Source organism: Neophocaena asiaeorientalis, unplaced genomic scaffold, assembly GCF_003031525.2.
Source record: "Neophocaena asiaeorientalis asiaeorientalis breed wild unplaced genomic scaffold, Neophocaena_asiaeorientalis_V1.1 scaffold240, whole genome shotgun sequence".
In the NCBI taxonomy this organism is placed as follows: domain Eukaryota; kingdom Metazoa; phylum Chordata; class Mammalia; order Artiodactyla; family Phocoenidae; genus Neophocaena; species Neophocaena asiaeorientalis.
Window position 1 is genome coordinate 987264 of NW_020185331.1, and position 22844 is coordinate 1010107.

The 22844-nt window shown below is 48.2% G+C and overlaps 1 protein-coding gene across 1 annotated transcript in view; it reads right to left on the reverse strand.

Moving 5' to 3' along the window:
- The window catches only part of SLIT1 (slit guidance ligand 1), a 170481-nt gene extending 169051 nt beyond the window's left edge, over positions 1-1430 (reverse strand). Inside the window, exon 1 of the mRNA XM_024734826.1 lies at positions 1219-1430. Coding sequence (XP_024590594.1) covers positions 1219-1415 — 197 coding nt within the window. The 5' untranslated portion in view covers positions 1416-1430. The remainder of the gene's footprint in view (positions 1-1218) is intronic.
- Positions 1431-22844: the final 21414 nt, after the last annotated feature.

Here is a 22844-nt window from a genome sequence, read left to right on the forward strand (position 1 = left end):
ATGGGCCTAGAGCCCATGCTCCGCAACAAGAGAAGCCACCACCATGAGAAGCCCTGCACCACAACAAGAGTAGCCCCCGCTCGCCGTAACTAGAGAAAGCCCACACGAAGCAACGAAGACCCAACGCAGCCAAAAAATAAATTAATAAATAATAAAAAATTTTGAATAAAAAAATAAAAGGCCCTGCATGAGACCAAAAATCTGCACACACAACCCATGTACACGGGCTCTCCCAGGCTCACACTGCTGAGGTGACACCACAGAGACCAGGAATTCATGCAGATACACATTCTGCAAGAGAATCTGGGAAAACAAATTATATATGTCTATAAACACACACACATGCTAATCCCACCCCCCCCCACACACACACACACATTCTACAAAATTTGGTGAGTCTAGAAAGGGCCAAGTTTTCTCAAGAATTTAGAAGTGAGTGACAACAGCGTAAGAGAAATGATGGTTTTTATGACTTATCATGGTCAATATCTTTAACCTCGTATCTCCCACTCCAAGCTCCCGACCTCTCAGCATTATTTATGGGCTCCTTGTCCAGGTCATAATCTACCCCTCTCTGTGTGCTGAATGTAACATACCCCAAGGCTCAAACCCAAATCCCTCAGGTCCACTGTCTGCCTGGGTTGGGGATGGCTGGATGTGTAGTAGGGGACAAATGCCTCACATCTGGAAGGAAAAAATTCTAAGACTCTGAGGCAAACAATGGGGAGAAAGGGGGAGACTAGGACCTTCAACTCCATCCCATCCTGCTGCCCATCACCAGCCTACAAGCCCTCAGAGCTCAAATGCACACCTCCCACTCAGAACACAGCCCAAGCCCCATGTGCCCAAACGGAGACATGGTGCCTGCTGAGTGTGAGCTTCCCTCCTGGGTGCCAGGAAGGCTTTCTGGCACCAATTCCCAGACACCCTGGAGAAATAAAGTGCTGGCGCAGTGGGAAGGCCTGCCGTGCTGAGCGCAGGATGCAGGTGTGAGGATGGGAGCTGGCAGCCCCGCGAGGGCCCTCTGAATCCCAAGAAAGGGAAACATTGGCGCTCCTGGCTCCTGGCTCGGGAAGGACCCTGGCAAGCACTGACTCATTTATTGGCTGCAGAGCCCAGGCCCCTACGGTCCTGCCCCCACCTTTAGCCCTGAATTGCATCGGGGTGGGAGGGCAACCTCGAGGCTCCCCGCGGGCTGCGGATGAGGGCCATACTCACAGGCGCTCCGTGTTCCGTGGAATGTTCTTGGGGACGGCCTGCAGCCCCGTGCCGTGGCAGTCCACAGTGGTGCCAGTGCAGGTGCAGAGGGCGGGGCACGCCGTGGCGCCCAGGCGCCACGCGGCTGCCCACAGCAGCAGCCAGAGCTCGGGCCGGACAAGCCCCGCCGAGGGCCCCCTCCAGGTCGTCAGCGTCATGGTGCCCGCACCGCGTCCCGCTTGCTTGCCAGACGGCAGGAGCCGCTTACCATCCCCGTCCGGGGTGGCCTCCAGGTGCAGTCCCGGGGCAGAGCCACCGAAGAGACCGCGGGTTTGTACGCTGCGCCTTTGAGGGCTGGGTGGCACCTTGCTCCTCCAAGCGACGGCGCCTGTGCGCGGACGAAGGGAGGGCGCCTCGGGCGGAGGGCGCTCGGCTCCTCTCCGGTTTCTCGCGGGCTGCGTCTCCCTCCCTCTCTCCAGCTCCCAACTGACTACTGGGAGGAGGAAAATGGGCAGGCCCCGCGCGCGCACGCACCCCGCGCGCGCACACACACACACACACACACACACACACACACACACACTCACACTCACACCCGCACGCTCGCTCCCACCCAGCAGTCATCCATCAAACGAAAAGCACACAACCAGAGCCAGACTCCTCCTCCCCTCCCCGCCCCCGCGTCCCGACGACCACTCGGCTGCCGCTGCTAGCAGCTTACACTTTCAAAGGTGGAACCTCCGAGAGCGGGCAGAGGCTGCGGGGGGAAGGGGAGCACACAGTTGGACCCGTCAGGTCGCGACCCTCTCCAGCTCTCTCTACACACACACACACACACGCACACACACAGAGCGAGGATGCGCACACTTAGACGCACGCACCCGGCTCCCGCAGTCCCAGCTGCTGGTCCAGAGAGGGGGGAGGGGATCTTATTTTGCTGCCTGGACCCCTTCCCCAGGCCACAGATACGCTCTCCCCGACGGCTGAAACGGTTCTAGGGCCCCACCAGACTTGCTTTTTCAATTCTTGGTGAAAGGAAGCCCCGAGCCCCAGGTGACCTCTCCAAGCCACCTACTTCACTTAGCCTGGGACCTTGAGGGTGGAACAAGAGCACTGGGCGGAGGGGGCTGGGGAGTGGGCGGTGCACCAAAGCCCTCGGCCCAGCAAGCCTCCTCCCTTCCCTCAACGCAGTCTCTGACAAGATGGCAGCAAGCCCACTTCTCCAAGGGGAGTGCGGAAGTTGACTCCCCCCAGAGTGATAGTGACCCTGATTTGAACAGTTGCACAGCCGGGAGATGTTATTTCTGCCCATCGGGCTACCCTGGCTTCCCAGAATATCAGTGGGGTTTGGAAATTCAGCAGATACCCTAGTGTGCTCACACCAGGGTTCCTCCATTTGTGACAGGTGAAAACAGATGAAAACGAATATTCAGTCCTGTCATGAAAGGACCACTGAGAAGACCAGGAAAGGGCTTGAAGAGAAGCACCACAGGCCACCCACATCAGACCCTGGGCTTTCACAGTCCTCTAGGCAGGCACTTTGCTCACTGTAAGACCGATATGGTCATGGGTGTGAACAGGAAATCCAGGTGGAGAGAGGATTGACCTCAACCCAAAAAAGATAAGGACCTCTGCCAAATCAAGGAGAGCTGTGGTTTGTTGGTACCATAGGACCCATACATTGTTTGTCCATCAGTTGGGGCCCCTGTCAAGGTTGCTTAGAGCCCAGCAAGAAGAGTAGTTGAACAGGTCAAGAAGCACTTCGAAGTCAGAAAGAGAAAAACAAATACCGTATGCTAACGCATATATGGAAACTAAAAAAGCAGTACTGATGAGCCTAGTGGCAGGGCAGGAATAAAGACGCAGATGTAGAGAACAGACTTGAGGACACGGAGAGGGGGAAGGGTAAGCTGGGATGAAGTGAGAGAGTAGCATGGACATATACACACTACCAAATGTGAAATGGATGGCTAGTGGAAGCTGCTGCATAGCACAGGGAGATCAGCTCGATCTTTTCTTTGTGACGACCTAGAGGGGTGGGATAGGGAGGGTGGGAGGGAAGCTCAAGAGGGAGGGGATATGGGGATATATGTATACATACGGCTCTTCACTTTGTTGTACAGTAGAAACTGACACAACATTGTGAAGCAATTATACTCCAATAAAGATGTGAAAAATATAAAATAAAAACTTTTGGGAAGATGGAAAAAAAAAAAAGAAGCACTTCCCCTCACAGGTGGTGGCTACCTGGGTTTCTCCTTGGGAAAAAAACCAGAAGGAAAAGGTGGCTGGTCCAGGAGGTGCCAGGGGTAAGCACAGCACACTACAGTCTGTCAGAGCTGGTGATGTGGTACTGAAAGACCCCACAAGATTAAAGCTTCCTCACCCACCAGGTACCAAAAGCCTCAGGGGTTTTCTTCATTTTTCTTTTCCATCTTGATGAAAAATTTGCAGTGTCTCTACTGTCATAAACAGATAGAACCGGGGCCAGTACGTCATAACTAATGTGGCTGATTTTATGGGCTTCTGACAGTTCTTTTGAAAGTTTTCACAGTTTTATCTATGACCTCTAACTAGGGCCATGGGTCCTGGAGCACCAATTCAATGACAGTTCAGGGGGAGGGGGCTTTCTCAGGAGTCCCTGTGCGGTGTGATCTTAGGGAACCCTTCTACAAGTCAAGCCAGGGCTGCCTGCCGTCTACAAGGGCCTCCTCTCCCCTCTCCTTCACGAATTCCTTCTGCCCCGCCACTCCACAGGGCGCTCAGCCCCTTTCCTCTCCTTGGTCCTCCCCAGCTGCCTCAGGCGGAGTTAAGTCCCTGAGCCTGCTGCTCTGTTTATCCCCTCTTAGCTGGAGCTCTGTTTACACATGTGGCTCCTTCCCTGACCCTCCTCCTGGGGCAAAGCCTTCCCCCACTCCCCACCCCTCACGGCTTCCTCATCTCCTCACTTTGGCACTTAACCCAGCACCTGGCATTTAATAGGCCTGTCACAGCCAGCACTCAGACCGTCGAAGGCATCTGGTCTCCAACCTTCGGCTCCAGCGGTGCCTCCCTGGCCCCATGACCTCAGAGGGCTCCTCGGAAGCCAGGACCCATGTGGGGAGGACGAGAGTGTTGATTAATGGGCAACATGCCCTGGGGGCTTCAGACTGGCTGGGGGGAGGAGAAGCAAGAGGAACAGAATAGGATGGACAGTGAGTCCCAAGCAGGCCTTGAGCCAAATTGTCACCGCCTGGCAAGGCCTGGCCTTTCCTTTAAAGGGGAGAAGGAAGGAGGGCTCCTCAGAGCCAGGACAAAGACTCCCCCTGCCAACCCATCATGGGAGGCCCCAGCAGCCGGGCAGCTCCCCAACTTGGCTCCCGTCCCCAGTTCCTCCACCCCAGAACCTGGCCGGCTCCCCGACTGGGGAAGCAGATCACCATGAATGAACGCAGCTCATTAACGTTCCCAGCACATTTCCTCCTTAAACAGCCACCTGACCAGCAACACCCCTGCCATCCCACCCCCCTTGCTTTTTCAGCTTCCTCTCGCATGCCCCTCCCTCTGTTGGATCTCCCTACCCCCTGCCTACAGCCGGGCCACCTGCTCCCTCTGCACGGGTGGGGAAGAGGCAAGCCTGTCGCACTGCTTCTGCCAGGAAGGCCCCTCCAAGCCCCGCTCTGCCCACTGGCCACCAGCAGGGCGACCCCCCAGGGGAAACTTGGGGCTCCAAGCCAGGGGTGTGAGCCCCCTCTGCATCCCCTCAGCGTCACATGCTCAGGACTTGAGGAGCCCCTCCTGCCTGTGACTCAGGGAGAAAATGCCCTCCTTCCAGCCTTCTGTACCACCAGCCCCTCTGGAGCGCAAGAAGGTGGAGAGCCTGCGTGAGGCTCACCTTGGTTTGGATTTCCAAACTACACAAGGCAAGAATGAGACAGAATGCCTGCTATTTGAGCATTCATTGAACACCATTTATTGACTATCTATGTACTATGTACATTGTACTGGGACTCAGCAATTCAACAGGGAATACGAATGGCCCCACAGTGAGCTGACGGTCCAGCAGGGGAACAGAAAGAAAACCCCACTCAGCATGATAAGTTTGGTAACGGGGAATGCGGAAGTGCAGAGAAGCCAGAGTGTAGGACACGGGGTAAGGCTGGAAGACTCCCTGGAAGAAGAGGCAGTTGAGCTTAGTTTTGAAGGATAAATTGGCATTGGCGGGCAACAAAGAGGAAGAAAGGCCTTCTGGCCAAAGAGAACTGCGAGAGGTAAGGCACACAAACAGCAGCAGCATCTCAGTGGCTGAGTTGCAGCAAGTTCTGTAAGGCTGGTGCACGGCAGGGGGTTCAGGTGGGGAGTGATGGCAAGAGGTCAGAGAGCTGATGCGGGCACATCCCAGAGGCCCTGGTGCAGCCATTCTCTGGTTTATTGGGCTTTCAGAATCTCCTGGCCTGTCCCTGTGCCCAAGCACAGGCCTATATATGTGTGTGCTTGGAATGCACTATCCCTCAAATGAGAGACAGTGGCTTCCAGGGAGGGGACTGGGTAGTGGTGGGGGGATAGTTTCAGCACATGTCATTGTTGTTGTTGTTTTCCTACTGTTTGGATTTGTTTACCTGTGTAGTATGACCTAACCCCCCATTACCACCTATACATTGTTTTAATCCCCGGGGATGCTTATTATAAACACCTATTCCTAGGGGCCACCCAAGCCTTTAATCAGCATCTTCACTGTTAGCAAGCTGGAGGGTGAGGCAGTATGATGCTGACGCAGGTGGTTCCAGAAACCATGCTCTAAGAATCAAGGCCTAGTGTGCTGAGTTAATGAGTTTGCACTTGGACCTGAAAACTCTGGGGAGCCATTGAAGGAAGGGGCCTGGCAGGAACAAAAGGTCTGAGGCTTGCCTGCCTCCCTCCTCCTCTCCAGCTTCCACACGCTTTTAGTGAGGATGAGACACATCAAAGAGGAAGATAGCCACAGGGGAATGGACAGGGACAACTGGAGCCAGGTGACACTGGTTACACTAGCTTCAATCGCAAGATGCCAGAGCTGGAAAGAGATTAATAAATGATCAAATCCAAACACCACTGACCAGCTGGTGGCCCAGAGGCAACCAGCCTAACCTCACAAAGGAGTTGCAGGGGTGAGCCGTGAATGAGGCTGGATCTTGCTCTGCTAGGCCCACACCTGGGTAGAACCCAGCATCCACTCCATCCTGGGCTCTCCTCCTGACCCTGTCACTCTCACAGGGACTGAGGAAGCAGGAGTCCCTGGAAGGTCATAGCAGCAGAACTCAGGATATTTTAGCTTTCATCTCTAACCCCCTTGATGTACTCAAGTTTGAAGGAGGCTGGACCACTTCAGGCTGTCAATGACAAAGCCTGAAGCTGGGAAACACTCCTAGACTTAAGATCAGTGGCCTTTATAGAAGCCACCATATGCATCCAGGACAGCTCTGGCAGGTGAGAAGCACCGGGGGCAAGAGAGAAGCAAAGCGGGGAGGGGAAGAGGGAAGAGGAGAGAAAAGGGGGAGCAGGGTGAGAGTCCGTGCAGACAGCAGTTTGCTCACTCACTCATCAAACATTGATCGCTCGCCAACTGTGAGCCAGGCTTCGGGAATATAAGAGATTTTCGCTTGGGGTTCATCGGGCTTCTTGTATCTGGTTCATAGTTTTTATCAAATGTGAAAAGTTTTTAGCCATTGTTTCTTCAAAAGTTTTTATATTCCCCTCCTCTCTTTTCTCTCCTTTGGGGACCCCACTGACACACATATTAGGCCACTTGAGGTTGTCCAATAGCTCACTGATGCTATGGTCATTTTTTTTTTCTTTTTTGTTTTTTGCGTTACGCGGGCCTCTCACTGCCGTGGCCTCTCCCGCTGCAGATCACAGGCTCCAGACGCGCAGGCTCAGCGGCCATGGCTCACGGGCCCAGCCGCTCCGCGGCATGTGGGATCTTCCCGGACCGGGGCACGAACCCGTGTCCCCTGCATCGGCAGGCGGACTCTCAACCACTGCGCCACCAGGGAAGCCCTCCGGTCATTTTTTTTTAGCCTGATTTTTCTCTGTGTTTCATCTTGGTGAGTTTCCTTTGCTGTGCTTTCACGTTCGTTATCTTTTTTTTGGCGCTGACTAACCTGCTGTTACTCCCATCTAGAACAATTTTTATCCATGACATTGTGGTCTTCGTATCTAGAAGATCTATTTGCGTCTTTCTTTTATCATCCATGTATCTTCTCATGTTTCCCTCTACCTTCTCGAGCATATGGAATACAGTCATAATAGCTCTATCTGTGAATTCTATTATCGGTATCATTTCTGGGTCAGTTTTGATTGATTCCTTTTTCTCTTCATTTTGGGCCATATTTTCCTACTACTGTGTATCCTGGGAATTGCAGACTGAATGCCAGACATTGTGGATTTTACCTTGTAGGGTGCTGGATAGTCTTGTATTTTTAAAAGCTAGTGTTGGGCTTTTTTCCAGAACAGAGTCAAGTTACTTGGGAACAATCTGATCTTTTGAGGCTTGCTTTGAAGCTTCTGAAGGCAAGACCAGAGTAGTCTTTAGTCTAGGGCTGATTTCCCCACTACTGAGGCAACACTCTCTGAATACTCTACCCAATGCCCTGTGAATTTGGCGGCTTTCTGCTCTGGCTGGCATGAACACCAATTCTGTGGGAGCTCCAAGGATGGTTCTGCACTGGGGGTGGGATGGGGCACCACAGGGAGGAACCATCTGGAAATCCCTGGTCGCTCTCTCTCGCTCTCTCTCTCTGTGCAGCCATTTCCTCCCCCCTCTCCCCTGAGAACTCTAGCCCCCTCGGCCTCCCGAACTCTCCCCTTCGACTCTGCCAGGTTCCACCTGGGTGCCCCTCTTGCTCTGTGGCCTGGAAACCCTCTCCGGGCTGTAAGCTAGGGGACAATTATCACCACACTCGTTTTCCCTCTTAAAGGAATCATCATCCCATAAGACCAGTTGTCCAATATCCAAAAGCGGTTGTTTCATATATTTTTGTCTGGCTCTTTAGTTGTTTAAGGTGAGATGGTAAGTTTGGCCCATTGCTCCCTCTCGACCAGAAACAGAAGTTTGTGAGAGACTTTTAGCAATCCTCTGTACCCTCCAAACACTTCCAGTGTGATGTGGAGAGAGACGCAAACAATCACATGATTCTGACGAGTGCCCTGAACTGGCCAGAGAGGAAGTGGCCTCAGCCTCGAGGGGCTTCTTTCAGTTGAAGAAGCACCTCCCACCCTCTGTGCGTGACAGTCCCTACGCTGGATGCCCTTCCTGTCATTCTCAGCCTGACTGGGTCCTCCTCATCCTAAGCAGCACCTCCTCAGGGAAGCCCTCCCTGAGCCGCTTAGGGGTTAGGTCAGCCCCTGCCCTGTCGTGTGATCTCCTGGCTCCCTGCACCTCCCCTCAGAGCACGAAACTGTCATTTGTAATTACTTGTTTATCTATCTCTCCTCCCGCCTGGGCTGAAGCGACAGGTTTGCATCTATCTTGTTCCCTAATGCCTGTTCAGGGCCTGGCACATGGAAAATGTGGGGAATAAGTATTTTTTACTAAAGTGTAGGGGCGTCATTCTGGAGAGGGGGGATCTTGAGAATAAAGGTGCAGAAAAGGCAGGCCTCCAAAGTCGGAGCAATGAAGAGGCACATTTGTTCCTTGGGGTGGCACAAGATGGAGTGGTGGGGAAAGAGTAGGATGCTGAGGGATGGGAGGCCAGGCTGAGACCCTGGGATGTTATCCTGGGGGCATACATGAGCCAGTGGGCAGCTGCAAATGGTCAGTACATGACACAGGTTGGGTTCCCTGGGAAGAGCCTCTGGGTTGGAGAGGAGCTTGCAGAGTATTTATTAGGGAATGCTCTCAGGGTCGCTGCCGTGGGAGGGAGGGGAAAGGGCATGGTCGGGCAGAGGGCAATGCTGAGCTGTGATGCTGTTTCAATGGCAGCTTTACAGGAAGTACTGAAGATGAGATGAACCTCTGGAGCTGTTCCAAATGTGGCAAGAGTGCTGGGCCTTTATCCAATGGCATTGACCAGACTGGACGAGGGCTGCCCCTGGAAGGAGGTGTAACCTTGGGTAAGGCAGTATTCTTCAGCTAAGGGCGAGGGCTGACAGCTGATGGCCATCCTTGGGCAACTCCTCCAGCAGCTGGGGGATAAGTCCTTCATTTCTGGAGGCAGATCCAGGCACTGCACTGCAGCATCCACCACTCCACCTGTACCAGTAGCATTTATGGGGCAGTAGGGGGCCGAGGGGAGCCCACAAGAGGGACAGCTAACTTAAGAGGCCAAGGAAGACTTCCAGTACTGAATAAAAGCAAAGATCTAAAGGATGACTAGGAATTAGCCAGGCCAGCAGAAGTGAGGGAAGAGTGTTCCAGACAGAGGGAAAAGAGTAGGAGACGGCCCAGAAGCAAGAACAGGCACAGGACGCTTTGGCACGATTGGAAGAAGATTTTTCAAGAGGGCGATGAGACTGGGGTGGTAGTCTAGCAGAGGCAGATCCAAAAGGGCTGAGTAAATCTGTTAAGGAATTGGGCTGAATCCTGAGGGGACTTGGAAGCCACCTGGGGGCGTTAAACAGAGGAGTGAGATATGATTGCTTTTCTCTCCTCTGCTAGTCCTCTGATTCAGCCACTTCTGCCTCCTGTGGCATATGGGAGAGAGAAGGCCTTGTTTGGAAGCACATCGTAAACCCTAAACACCCACATGAGAAGGAGGAGGCAGCCTTCTCTATTGGAGCCAGGCTGCAGTCCTCCAAAGTCCAAGAAAATGACAAAAATTGGCATCTGGGAGCTCATTAATCCCCTCGTGTCTTGGAGGCCTCATCTGTAAAGAATAATCCTAATAGCTAACACTTCCATTGTGCCTATAAATTCCAAGGGCTTATATTTCAAGAGCTTTGCATACTAAATCATTTAATCCTCCCAACAAACTTATGAGGTAGGTACTATTTTTACAAATGAGGATGTCAAAAGCACAGAGAGGTTTAGAGACTTACCCAAGGTCACACAGCACATGGGTGGCAGAGGTGTGATGTAAAATGGGGATAAGATCCACCTCCTAAAGAGGGTGTGGGAATTAATGGAAAGTACCTACAAAAGTGTCTTATGCTGTCCTGGCATGTGGAAAGTGTGTTCTTTTCAAAAACACCCAAAACTCGTAAGAGTTTTAGGTTAGGGAAAAGGTCTGTCTAGAGAAAATTCCTTCGACAAACACTATATAATTGATTTTGTAGGACTGCCTTCTCTCCTTTTTCCTCAGCTCCTTCTGCAAATGATGCTTTCTGGGTCTGCCTAGCAATGTAACCGACACAAAGTCCAGATATTCTTCGAGCTTTCCTTGTCTTCATAGACCATGGGTGGGGTCTTCTAATCTCAAATGTAGTAATCCTTCTCAAACTGAACAAAAACCTAAGTTCAGCAGCTCATAGCCTAAAAACATTAAATGCATTTCATTGTAAATCTAATTTCTTTTTTAAAAAACACCAAAATGGTAACATCATTAGAATTATAGGTGATTTTTAACCTCTTCCTTTATACTCTTCTCTATTTCCCACATTTTCTACAATAAACAGCCTATAAGCAAAAAATTTAAACATTATTTTATAAATAAAAATGTAATTACTGGGCTTCCCTGGTGGCGCAGTGGTTGAGAGTCCGCCTGCCGATGCAGGGGACACGGGTTCGTGCCCCGGTCCGGGAAGATCCCACGTGCCACGGAGCGGCTGGGCCCGTGAGCCATGGCCGCTAAGCCTGTGCGTCCGGAGCCTGTGCTCCACAGTGGGAGAGGCCGCAACAGTGAGAGGCCCGCGTATCGCAAAAAAAAAAAAAAATGTAATTACTAAATCTGTAATTATTGCCTGAATAAAATTACCACTAAGCTTAATATACCAAGTCGAATGATTTTATGAGCAAATAAATGCTAAATAACACATTTTACGTTTCTGCACTGACAGAGCTGCTATAGATCTGCAGAGGGTGCTTAAAAAATAAGTGATGTCTTGTATGAAATATCTAGAACAGGCAAATTCATAGAAACAGACAGCAGACTAGAGGTTACCAGGGGCCAGAGGGAGCGGGGACGGGAAGTTACTGCTTACTAGGCAGTTTCCGTTTGGAGGGAAGAAAAGTTTTGGAAATAGTGGTGATAGTTGTGCAGCATTATGGGTATAATTAATACCACTGAATTGTACACTTTAAAAATGGTTAAAATGGCATTTTAAACAATTTTTATATATTTACCACAACAAAAAATAAGTTATGGCTCAGTTAAGGGAGAAGATGTGGCCCAGAATGCCCTGTCCTCCCGCTGGTCCTTGTCTCCTGCTGCCCAGGATGGGCCCAATAACTGATAAAAACGATAATGATCACTAACAGGGACTGCCACCCAGAGATTAAATAACTTGCTCACCATAGATCACCCACAGGGTAGGGGATTTGGACTTGAACGCAGGCAATCTGACTCCAGATGTCACACCTTTAACCACTTCTCTGCACCCCACCTGACAGCACTATCTGCTGTACATGACATGAATCATCGGCAGGTAACCCTGCAGGGGAGGTGCTGTTATCCCTACGTACAGACAGAATCCGAGGCTTAGAGCGAGCTGCTTCCTGGGTTACCCAGCTGGGTGCGGGAGCGGGGGCAAGGCTGCATTCTCAACCCCCGGCCGGTGGGTGGGCTCGTGTCTGCAACGGCCAGACGACGGTGTAAAGGACCCATTGCGAGTGGAAACAACCTGCGCGGTATTTAAACTGTGAGGGACTAGGGGAGGGGGAGTAGGAAAGGCTTGAAGGGGTTTTCAGGGAGGGCAGGACAATTTTTTAAACTGATTTAGGCTGCTTTGCGCTTCTGCCAAGCCAGTTTGTGTCCTTGGAGGGTCTCTCAGCGTCTTCAGTGAACATTTTTCAACTGGCCTGGGCTGGCCGGGGCAGTGGCCTGGCACCTAGGGTCCTGGGAGGGCTCAGAGACACTTGCCCCCTTTGGGCTCTGCCTGGCGGGAAGCGCATGGGGCGCTGCCGTGGGTTCCCAGGGCAGAGAGAAGGGCGAGGGAGGCGGGACGTGCAAGGGTGGGGTGGGGCCGTCTGGCCCGGCGCCTGAGGGTGGGGACGTCTGCTAAGCGGGTCTCGGAGCAAAGCGAAACCAACGGCTTTTGTTGGATCCAGCAGAACAGCGCCTCTGGACGAACGGGGGTGGGAGCGGGCGGCACAGAGCCCCTCTGGGAGATTTGAGGCACCATCTGCGTGAGACTGAGGGCACACTTGCACCCAGGCAAGCTCCGGGTTGGTCCAGCTCTATGAATAAGTCTAGCAGCCCAGCCATTCTGTCCTGTTTCCCTCGGTGGGGACAGATGCATAGCACTGCAGCATAGCACAGTGTAACACTTCTCCAGAGATAAGCATTGCAATGCCCCCATTTTACAGGTAAGGAAGTAGAGGAGAAGTAAGGGACCCAGGTCACGAGCTGATGGGGACAGGGGAGAAATGCCCTCTCCTTACCTCACCACAATTTGTATATTGAGAGTGTGTCTGCCTTCCCGCCTATCTAATCAGCTTTCGTGCCATTCATGTTTACAGTCTAGCACCCACCCCGGTACCTGGAACTTAGTAAATGCTCAATAAATGTTTGTGAAATTAAGATGAACTGGGATAAGAAACTGAGGTCCTCAGTCTTTGAGGAAAGACAAAATTTATAAATCCAGGAATAATAACAGTTGTTCCCAGCCAGAGCAGCTCGAGTCTGGATAAATAGACCCGACCCAGCTGTCTGGAGAGGGTCACCCAGGCAGCTCCACTCCTTTTTGCAGTGAAAATAAGTTCTGCTGCCTCCAGCTGCCCACCCCCAGGGGCTTCGGGTGAGAAAATCACCTGAGGGCTTTGCCTTAAAACCTTAGAGTTGGAAGGAAACTTCCATAGCCTCTATTTCAGTCTATGTAATGTTTTCTTAAATTATTTTCATTAAGTTCATTCAATTCATATTTATGTGCATCCACCATGAACAAGGCCCTGTATTACTGAAACAAGAAGTGTGATCCTTGTTAAAATTAGAAGCAAGTTTATAAGTCAGGAGTTTTCTACAGCCGGAAGTATTTAGTCAGCAAACACAAGCCTTCAATACAAACTGTACATACAGCAGCAATTATTTCAAAAAAAACAAAGAGCTAAGGTTAAAGATGCCATTTTTTTTTAGAGAAATTATTTGCTTCTGAATGGGAAAAAACAGTTTCTAGGCACAGAGAAATGATCAGTGGAGTAGGGAGGTATCTCAAGCCTTTTATAGACAAGGTCAGCTCTAGGACAACTAACCGGGAGCTGAAGATTTGACATGTGGCAAAACAAGCCTAGACAAATCCCTGAAAAATCAGGAAAGAATTAGAGGGAATTCAAGAATTATTCAAGCCTGCAGAAAACAAAGCTCAATTAAGTAATTGAAAATAGGAAATATTGCAAAAATATGAAAATAGTGAAAGGTTAGAGGATGAGCTGCCTGGTTGTATGGGTGTTGCTTTTCTTTAAGTCTTGCTCCTGATATCATACCTCAGAGTCAGAGTCTGAGTTCAACAGCTCCCTGAGGGAGACTGTTCATATTTGATGCAATTCAGTGCTTTGTGAGTAGAAATACAGCTAAACATTCATGTACCCTATGATCCAGTAAGTTCTCTCCTGGAGATATAGATATAGATTACTGTCTTAGCTTTGGCAGCTATAACAAAATACAGTAGACTGGATAGACTGGGTGGCTTGAACAAGGCATTTTTTTCTCACAGTTCTGGAGGCTGGGAAGTCCAAGTGCAAGTGGTAGAAGGGCAGGTCCCTCTTCCTGGCTGCCTTCCTGCAGTATCTTCACATGGCAAATAAGAAGGTCTGGTGTCTCTTCCACTTCTTGTGAGGACACTAATCCCATCTTGGGGGCTCCACCCTTATGACCTCATCTAAACCTAAGTGCCTTCCAAAGTCTCCACCTCCTAATACCATCACATTAGGGGTTAGATCTTCAACACATGAATTTGGGGGGACACAAATGTTCAGTCCATAACAATACCTAACAAAAATGAAGGGTGTAGTCCACCAAACAATGTATACAAGAATATTTATAGCAGCCTCATTCATAATAGCCCAAGCTTGGAAATGACTCAAACATTCAGCAACAGAATGGATAAATACATTGTGGTGGATCCACACAATGGAATAATGAGCAAGAACAAACCACACGGAAACATGAATGAATCACACGGGCATTATGCTGAGTGAATGAAGGTAGATACATGAATACATAATGTTTAACTCAATTTACATGAAGCAAAACACAAGCAAAACTAATCAATGGTGATAGAAATCAAAATAATGGTTGTGTTTGAGAGAACAGTGACGAAAAGGGGCATAACAGAGACTCTGGGCTTCTAGAAATATTCTGTATTTTGATCTAAGTGGTGGTAGTGTGCGTGTGCGTGTGCGTGTGTGTGTGTGTGTGTAAAAATACACCAAGTTGGGACTTCCCTGGTGGCGCAGTGGTTAAGAATCTGCCCACCAATGCAGGGGACACGGGTTCAAGCCCTGGTCCGGGAAGATTCCACATGCTGCAGAACAACTAAGCCCGTGTGCCACAACTACTGAAGCCCGCGCACCTAGAGCCCATGCTCCACAACAAGAGAAACCACTGCAATGAGAGGTCTGAACACCACAACGAAGGGTAGCCCCCACTCACCACAACTAGAGAAAGCCCATGCGCAGCAACGAAGATCCAGCGCAGCTATAAATAAATAAATAAATAAACTTTAAAAAAAAGAAACACCAAATTATACACTTAAAATTGTGCTCTTTCTGAAGGTTATACCCTAATAAAAAAAAATCATTGCTATCAGGGATGACAAGTACATGGTGGGCTTGCCCATTAATTGTCCATTAATATTAATTAACCACCATACACAACGAAGGGTAGCCCCCACTCACCACAACTAGAGAAAGCCCATGCGCAGCAACGAAGATCCAGCGCAGCTATAAATAAATAAATAAATAAACTTTAAAAAAAAGAAACACCAAATTATACACTTAAAATTGTGCTCTTTCTGAAGGTTATACCCTAATAAAAAAAAATCATTGCTATCAGGGATGACAAGTACATGGTGGGCTTGCCCATTAATTGTCCATTAATATTAATTAACCACCATACTCCTTTTCGTTGAGCTCAGCACCAGAACCATTCTCAAGTCAGCACTCCAGCCAGTCTGCTTTGAGACAAAAACAACTGATGCTCCTTCATGTATACACAAGTATCTTAATTAAGAGAGAAAGTTTGATGCTATCATCTTCAATTTGCTTCTCCACACTTTGGGGAAGTCTGGTGGCAGGCTCCCTAAATTCCAGGCTCAGTTCCCAGGAGAAAGTGGCTTTGGAAGAGCAGATTTGGAAGCTGGAGAATGAGGGTGTGAGGGGCACACAACTGGGAGGAAGCCCCCTGACTGAGGGCTGGGGGATTAACTCAGTACCACAGGTTAACAGTGGGGCCCAGCCAAGGCGAGAATTTGACTGAGGCCCACTTTCTACCACATAGAACAAACTGGTCTTTCTCTACTAGCAGAGAATGAAGGAAGAGGAGGGAGGGAAAGGCTGGACTGCAGAAAATAACACCCTCTTGATTTACCCAAGGTCCTCTGGCAGCTGGAAACGTAGCCGCCATGTCAGCAACCACCCCAGCTCATCTATGTATTTTCAGGGATGCTAACTCTTCCTGTTCACTCTTCACAGCTTACAAAATCTTCTGCATCCTCTATCACACAACCACGTGATCCGGACAAAGTGGAAATACCTCCCCTCCCCCTGGCATTTGAGGTTTTAAAACTGAGGTTCAAAATGCTGGAGAGGGTGTGGAGAAAAGGGAACCCTCCTACACTGCTGGTGGGAATGTAAATTGGTGCAGCCACTATGGAAAACAGTGTGGAAGTCTCTTAAAAAACTAAAAATAGCACCTGTCACATGCAGCACGTTCGTGGGGAACCTGGTGCAAAACCATTTGTAGACGATCTGCTTCTGGGTCAGGGTTTCATACGTAGCAGAGCAGCTCCCTTGCTGTGAGCTATTGAAAGTCATCCCTCAATACAGGGTTTGTTAAAAAAAGGGAGGGGGGGTGAATTTTTTAAAAACTAAAAGTAGAGTTACCATATGATCCGGCAATCCCACTTCAGGGAATATATTCAGAGAAAACTATAATTCGAAAAGATACATGCAACCCAATGTTCATAGCAGCACTTGGAAACAACCTAAATGTCCATCAACAGATAAATGGATAAAGATGATATGGTAGATATATATAATGGAATATTACTCAGCCATAAAAGAGAATGAAGTAATGCCACTTTCAGCAACATGGATGGACCTAGAGATTATCATACTAAGTGAAGTAAGTCAGAAAGAGAAAGATAAATGTCATATAATATCACTTATGTGTGGAATCTAAAATACAACACAAATGAATTTATTTACGAAACAGAAACAGACTCACAGACATAGAAAACAAAGGGGAAAGGGGGTGGGGAGGGATAAATTAGGAGTTTGGGATTAGCAGATACAAACTACTATATATAAAATTAATAAACAACAAGGTCTTACTGTATAGCACAGGGAACTATAATAAACCATAATGGAAAAGAATATGAAAAAGAAAATGCATATATATGTATAAGTGAATCGCTCTGCTATACACCAGAAACTAACACAACATTGTAAATCAACTATACTTCAATTTTAAAAACTTAATTAATTAACTAAAAGAACAATGATAAAGACAAAAAAAAACAAACCCTGAGGTTCAGAGATATTGTGTAATTCATAGACACCCTGCTAACCAAGTTACAGATTCAAGATTGAAACCCAGGCCTGCCTTACCCCCAACCCAGGCTCCTTCAGTTTGAGTTTTTATTTTTCATCAAAGCTATACATGCACAAAAATGCTCATATTCAGGGACTTCCCTGGTGACGCAGTGGTTAAGAATCCACCTGCCAATACAGGGCACACGGGTTCGAGCCATGGTCCAGGAAGATCCCACATGCTGCAGAGCAACTAACTCCATGTGCCACAACTACTGAGCCTGCGCTCTAGAGCCCGCGAGCCACAACTACTGAGCCCGTGTGCCACAACTACTGAGCCCACGCGCCTAGAGCCCTTGCTCTGAAACAAGAGAAGCCACTGCAATGAGAAGCCCGCACACCACAACAGAGTAGCCCCCGCTCACCACAACTAAAGAAAAGCCCACGTGCAGCAACAAAGACCCAACCCAGCCCAAAAATAAATAAATAAATAATAAATAAATTTATTTTTTAAAAAAGGTGGAATGCTTCTAGAAGATTTGTTATGAAAATAGCAGGTCCCGCACCTCCCGCCCTGTTTGCCTTCCTTGGAGCCAACAACCTTGACCTCTTCAAGCTGATTGATTTGGAATTTATGTCCATAATGTATGGAAAATGGGTTCACACCATGTTGAATCACTGTGGGGTTTCAGCACACTGAGAGCACAGAGAAGATCCTACAAGCTTCCAGAAAGAGTAGACATAATGTCACCTACAAAGAGCTGGAAATTCGAATGGCCTTGATCCTGTCAACGGCAACACTGACGCACAGAAGGCAGTGAAAAATACCTTCAAAATTCTCGATGAAAATGATCCTCAACTTAGAATTCTATACACAGCCAAACTATCAATCAAATGTGAGGGTAAAATAAAGACATTTTCAGATATTAAAGGTCTCAAAATATTGACTTTTCCTGTACCTGTTCCCAAGAAGCTTGTAGAGAATACCCAATCCCTTACAAGTCACCTTGCATTTTACTGTTAGTCCTTTTCTGTTTTCCCTACTCTTATAGGTCTTAACACCTTTAAAAAATCCTTTTTCTGTCAGTTTAATAGGATTTTAAGAGAGAAAAATCAGGCGGACTCAATCAATTACCATTACCCAGAAGTTCTCTGCTCTTATTCATTTTCATAAGCAATAAACACTTTTTCAAACAAAATCTTATGCAAAAGACAAATATCTAAGACACATGAAAGCCATACATATTGCACTGGTTGTAGCATGGTTTCTCTCCATTGGCTAACTGTTAAGAAAGTTGCTGCAGCTAATTAATGGAAAAGGAATGATCGAATTAGAACAACACTATTTTGTACCCATAAATTAATTAATGGATCTAGGCATTGTGTATCAGCTGCTGTTAACATCACCCCTACAGCACACACACAAAATGATAATGAGACATTGTGTGTCTTTTGATGAGAGAACATGCCACCACCTGGAGTTGCCAAAAAGTCAAAACCTGAATCGATCAAGCCTCTGGATCCAGCTATCAATTTACTAGAAATACAGAGGACAGAAGGACACACTGAACTGCATCATCAGTGTGCACTCCGCAAAATCCAGACTGGGCAACATCGACTGTTCGAATGCCCTGGGTTCCTCAACATATAAATTAAAAGAGGGAAAAAAGGGATGGAGGAAGAATCTTTGGATTAAAAGAGATTTAAAAGATATATCAAATAAGAAAGTGGGTAAGTGCACACCCATGTTCATAGCAGCACTATTCACAATAGCCAAGAGGTGGCAACCACTCAAATGTCCATCAACGGACAAATGAATAAACAAAATGCTGCACAGACGTATAATGGAATGTTATTCAGCCTTAAAAAGGAAAGAAATTTTGACACACACTACAACATGGATGAACCTTGAGGACATTATACTAAATGAAATAAGCCAGTCACAAAAGGACAAACACTATGATTCCTCTTGTATGAGGTACCCAGAGTAGTCAAATTCAGAGAAAGAAGGTAGAATGGAAGTTACCGGGGGGCGGGGGGTGGGGAGAAACTTGTTGTTAAGCGGGTAAGGGGTTTCAGTTTTGCAAGATGAAAAATTCTAGAGATTTGTTGCACAACGATGTGAATACACTTAACACTGGTGAACTGCATACCTAAAGACGGTTAAGATGGTGAATTTTATGTTGTTTTTTACTACAATTAAATTTTTTAATTTAGTTTCCAAAAATTTTGAAATTTTTTGGGCTTCCCTGGTGGCGCAGTGCTTAAGAATCCGCCTGCCAATGCAGGGGACATGGGTTCAAGCCCTGGTCTGGGAAGATCCCACATGCCACAGAGCAACTAAGCCCCTGTGCCACAACTACTGAGCCTGTGGTCTAGAGCCTGTGAGCCACAACTACTGAAGCCTGCGTGCCTAGAGCCCGTGCTCTGCAACAAGAGAAGCCACCACAATGAGAAGCCAGTGCACCGCAATGATGAGTAGCTCCCGCTCGCCACAACTAGAGAAAGCCCAGACGCAGCAGCAAAGACCCAACGCAGCCAAAAATAAATTTTTAAAAAAAGAATTAAAAAAAAAATTTTACTACAATTAAATTTTTAAACTTAATTTTCTTTAATCTGCCATTTAACTTTAATGGCAGATTAAAGAAGGTGCCTATGGTTGATTATATTATATAGAAATGCAAGGAAGTAATTACCATAAAAGTTGGGATGAGAGCTATTGAGGGGAGAGGAAAGGAGTTGCATACTGGGACGGGACATGAAGAGGCTTCTGGAGCCCTTGACCTAGGTGCTAATTGACCAGAGTGGTCACCTGATAATAATTCATTATGCTATATATACATTTGTCTCCTGCAGCTTTCTGTATCTGTTTTGAATACAATTAAAAAGCAAGACAAAAACACTGAAACGAAAGAAAGCTGCTGCCGTCCTGACTGTCAGCATATTCTGGTCAAGCAATCCTTTCATCTGAATTAACAGAGGAGAGTTCGGAAGTGAGGTGGCCGGAAGCTGGGCCTGCCTCACCTCTCCCTCTTGGCGTCCTTTTGCAAAGCCCCGTGCTGCCACGTGTCTCCTCCCTGCCTTTGAAGCCCAGGCTCTGCACACAGCCCACCCACAGGGACATGCTCACAGAGCTGCAACAGCTGAGCTCTGCCTGGGGTCACAGAGGGAAACAGGACTGGGCAACATGACAGCCAGGTTCCCACTCACATGAGTGCAGAAAATAAGCCTTTGTTGTCAGCTGTCAAATTTCATCTTCTGGTTCCCAAATTCTCTAATGTGAATTCTGCTAAACTCCTTGTGCCACCGTAATGTGCCACCACAGGGTCAGGATTGCAACAGCTTTCTGTCAGTCTACGCAATGCGTGTCCCAGCGCAGAGTCCCTGCCAAGCAACAGCGTGCCCGGGAGGCTGCTTGGGGGTTGTGGTTAAGAGTACAGCTCTGGTTCAGGCTGCCTGGCTTCAAATCTGGGCTCTGCCCCCTGACCTGGGGTAACAGCTGATGGTCTCAGGGTCTCTGTCTCCCCACATGTAAAGTGAGGCTTGTAACTATTTATTTCCTAGGGTTATTATGGGGCCTCAAGCTGAAATTTGTCAAGTCTTCAAAAAGAAAGCCTGGCTCAGGGTAAGGAATCGGTACTTATTATTATTGTTATCATTCCATTTAAAGGATGCAGCCCCAGGCTCACAAAACCAGAGAGGGAAAACAGAGAGGAGAGAAAGTTCTCCCCCAAACTCTCCTTACGTCCTGGGGGTGGGAGAGCTTGTGAAGTTTTGCTGCCTCCATACCTGTCCATCTGACTGCTTGCTTGACATCCCAAACTCAAGAGGACTAAACCCCAATTCACGTGCTTCCCCTCCCCCTCCCTCCAACCCTGATGCTCTTCTGGTGCTTTCTCTCTCTCTGGGATTTCCCTGGCGGTCCAGTTGTTAGGACTTGGTGCTTTCACTGGCAGCATGGCAAAAAAAAAAAAGGAAGGAAGGGAGGAAGGGAGGAAGGAAGGGAAGAAAAAACAGGAAAAAGAAGGAAAAGAAAAGAAAAGGGAGACTGTTTCCCCCGTTTACATGCTGTGGCCCAAGGGAGCCTTCTAAAGCACTTGGGGTCCTCCATACAGGAGCCGCACGACTCTCCCTACCTGCTCCCCTCCCCTTCACCCTCCCTGCCTGCTCCTCAGGCCAGCGGGGGTGGACCTGGACCAGGATTGTTCCCTTGAACTGAGGCAGCCATGGAAACCTGGCCCTCTGGCCCCACTGAGCCAAAACCTCCGCTGCAGGTCTCCACGCCCATTCCTAAGAAGCCTCCGAGTCTTCCCCGGCGGCTGGAACAGTTCTTAAAGACGTGTAGCCCATCATCTGAGGCATCTCCTCCACTCACCGGACTCCGAGGCTAGCGCAGAGGGTCACTGCACAGTCGCTTATCCAGTGAGTGCTTATTGAGCACCCGCTCTAGACCTGCCACTGAGCAAGACGGTTGGGCCACCTCAGTGAACAAACACAGTAGACACAGCCCAAGAGCCATTCTCCCCATCCTCCTTGCTAACAAAACCAGTTTTGTTCAAACCCCCTTGGAGTGTTTCCTAATCACTCAAAACCCATCATGGTACTTTATTCCCCTTGTCAATGCTTGATTTAACAATGGGCATTTCTAGCCAATGGAACTTAACAGGACAGCTACTGGGGAGCTGCTGGAAAGGTTTTCCTCACTCTACTCAATGGAAGATAAGGAAGAAATACCTATGTTGGCTGATACCTGGAGCTGGGGTAGCCATCCTATGGCCTGGAGGGAAATAGGTGACACTCTGAGAAGGGCAGAGCTGAAAGACAGAAAGAACCTAAAGAACCTAGATCCTTGATGACACTGTTGGGCTTCTGAATTCACCACCCTGGATCTGCCCTGCCCCTGGTTTTCTTGTGGATTGCAGTGATAAAGTCCCTCATTGTTATGATTTGTTTTTTGAGGTATAATTGGCATATAACATTATATTAGTTTCAGGAGAACAACGTAATGATTCAGTATTTGTATACACTGTGAAATGATCATAATAAGTCTCGTCAACATCTGTCACCTAAACATAGTTACAAAATATTTTTCTTCTAATAAGAACTTTTTTTTAAAAATTTATTTATTTTTGGCTGTGTTGGGTCTTCATTTCTGTGCGAGGGCCTTCACCAGTTGTGGTGAGCGGGGGCCACTCTTCATTGCGGTGCGCGGGCCTCTCACTATCGCGGCCTCTCTTGTGGCGGAGCACAGGCTCCAGACGCACAGGCTCAGTAGTTGTGGCTCACAGGCCCAGTTGCTCCGCGGCATGTGGGATCTTCCCAGACCAGGGCTCGAACCCGTGTCCCCTGCATTGGCAGGCAGATTCTCAACCACTGCGCCACCAGGGGAGCCCTGATGAGAACTTTTAAGATTTACTTTCTTACTTTCAAATATGCAATACAGTATCATTAACTATAGTCACAATGCCCTACATTAACATCCCTGTGATTTATTTATTTTATAACTGGAAGTTTGTACCCTTTGACCTCCTTCACCATTTCATCCTACCCCTACCAGTCCCCCTTCCCCATCTCTGGCAACCACCAATCTGTTCTCTGTATCTATGAGATTGAGGTCTTGGGGTTTTTTTAGATTCCACATATAAGAGATCATACAGTATTTGTATTTCTCTGTCTTATTTCACTTAACATAATGCCCTCAAAGTCCATGCATGTGGTCACAAACGGCAAGTTTTCATAATGAGAACTTTTAAGATTTACTTTCTTACTTTCAAATATGCAATACAGTATCATTAACTATAGTCACAATGCCCTACATTAACATCCCTGTGATTTATTTATTTTATAA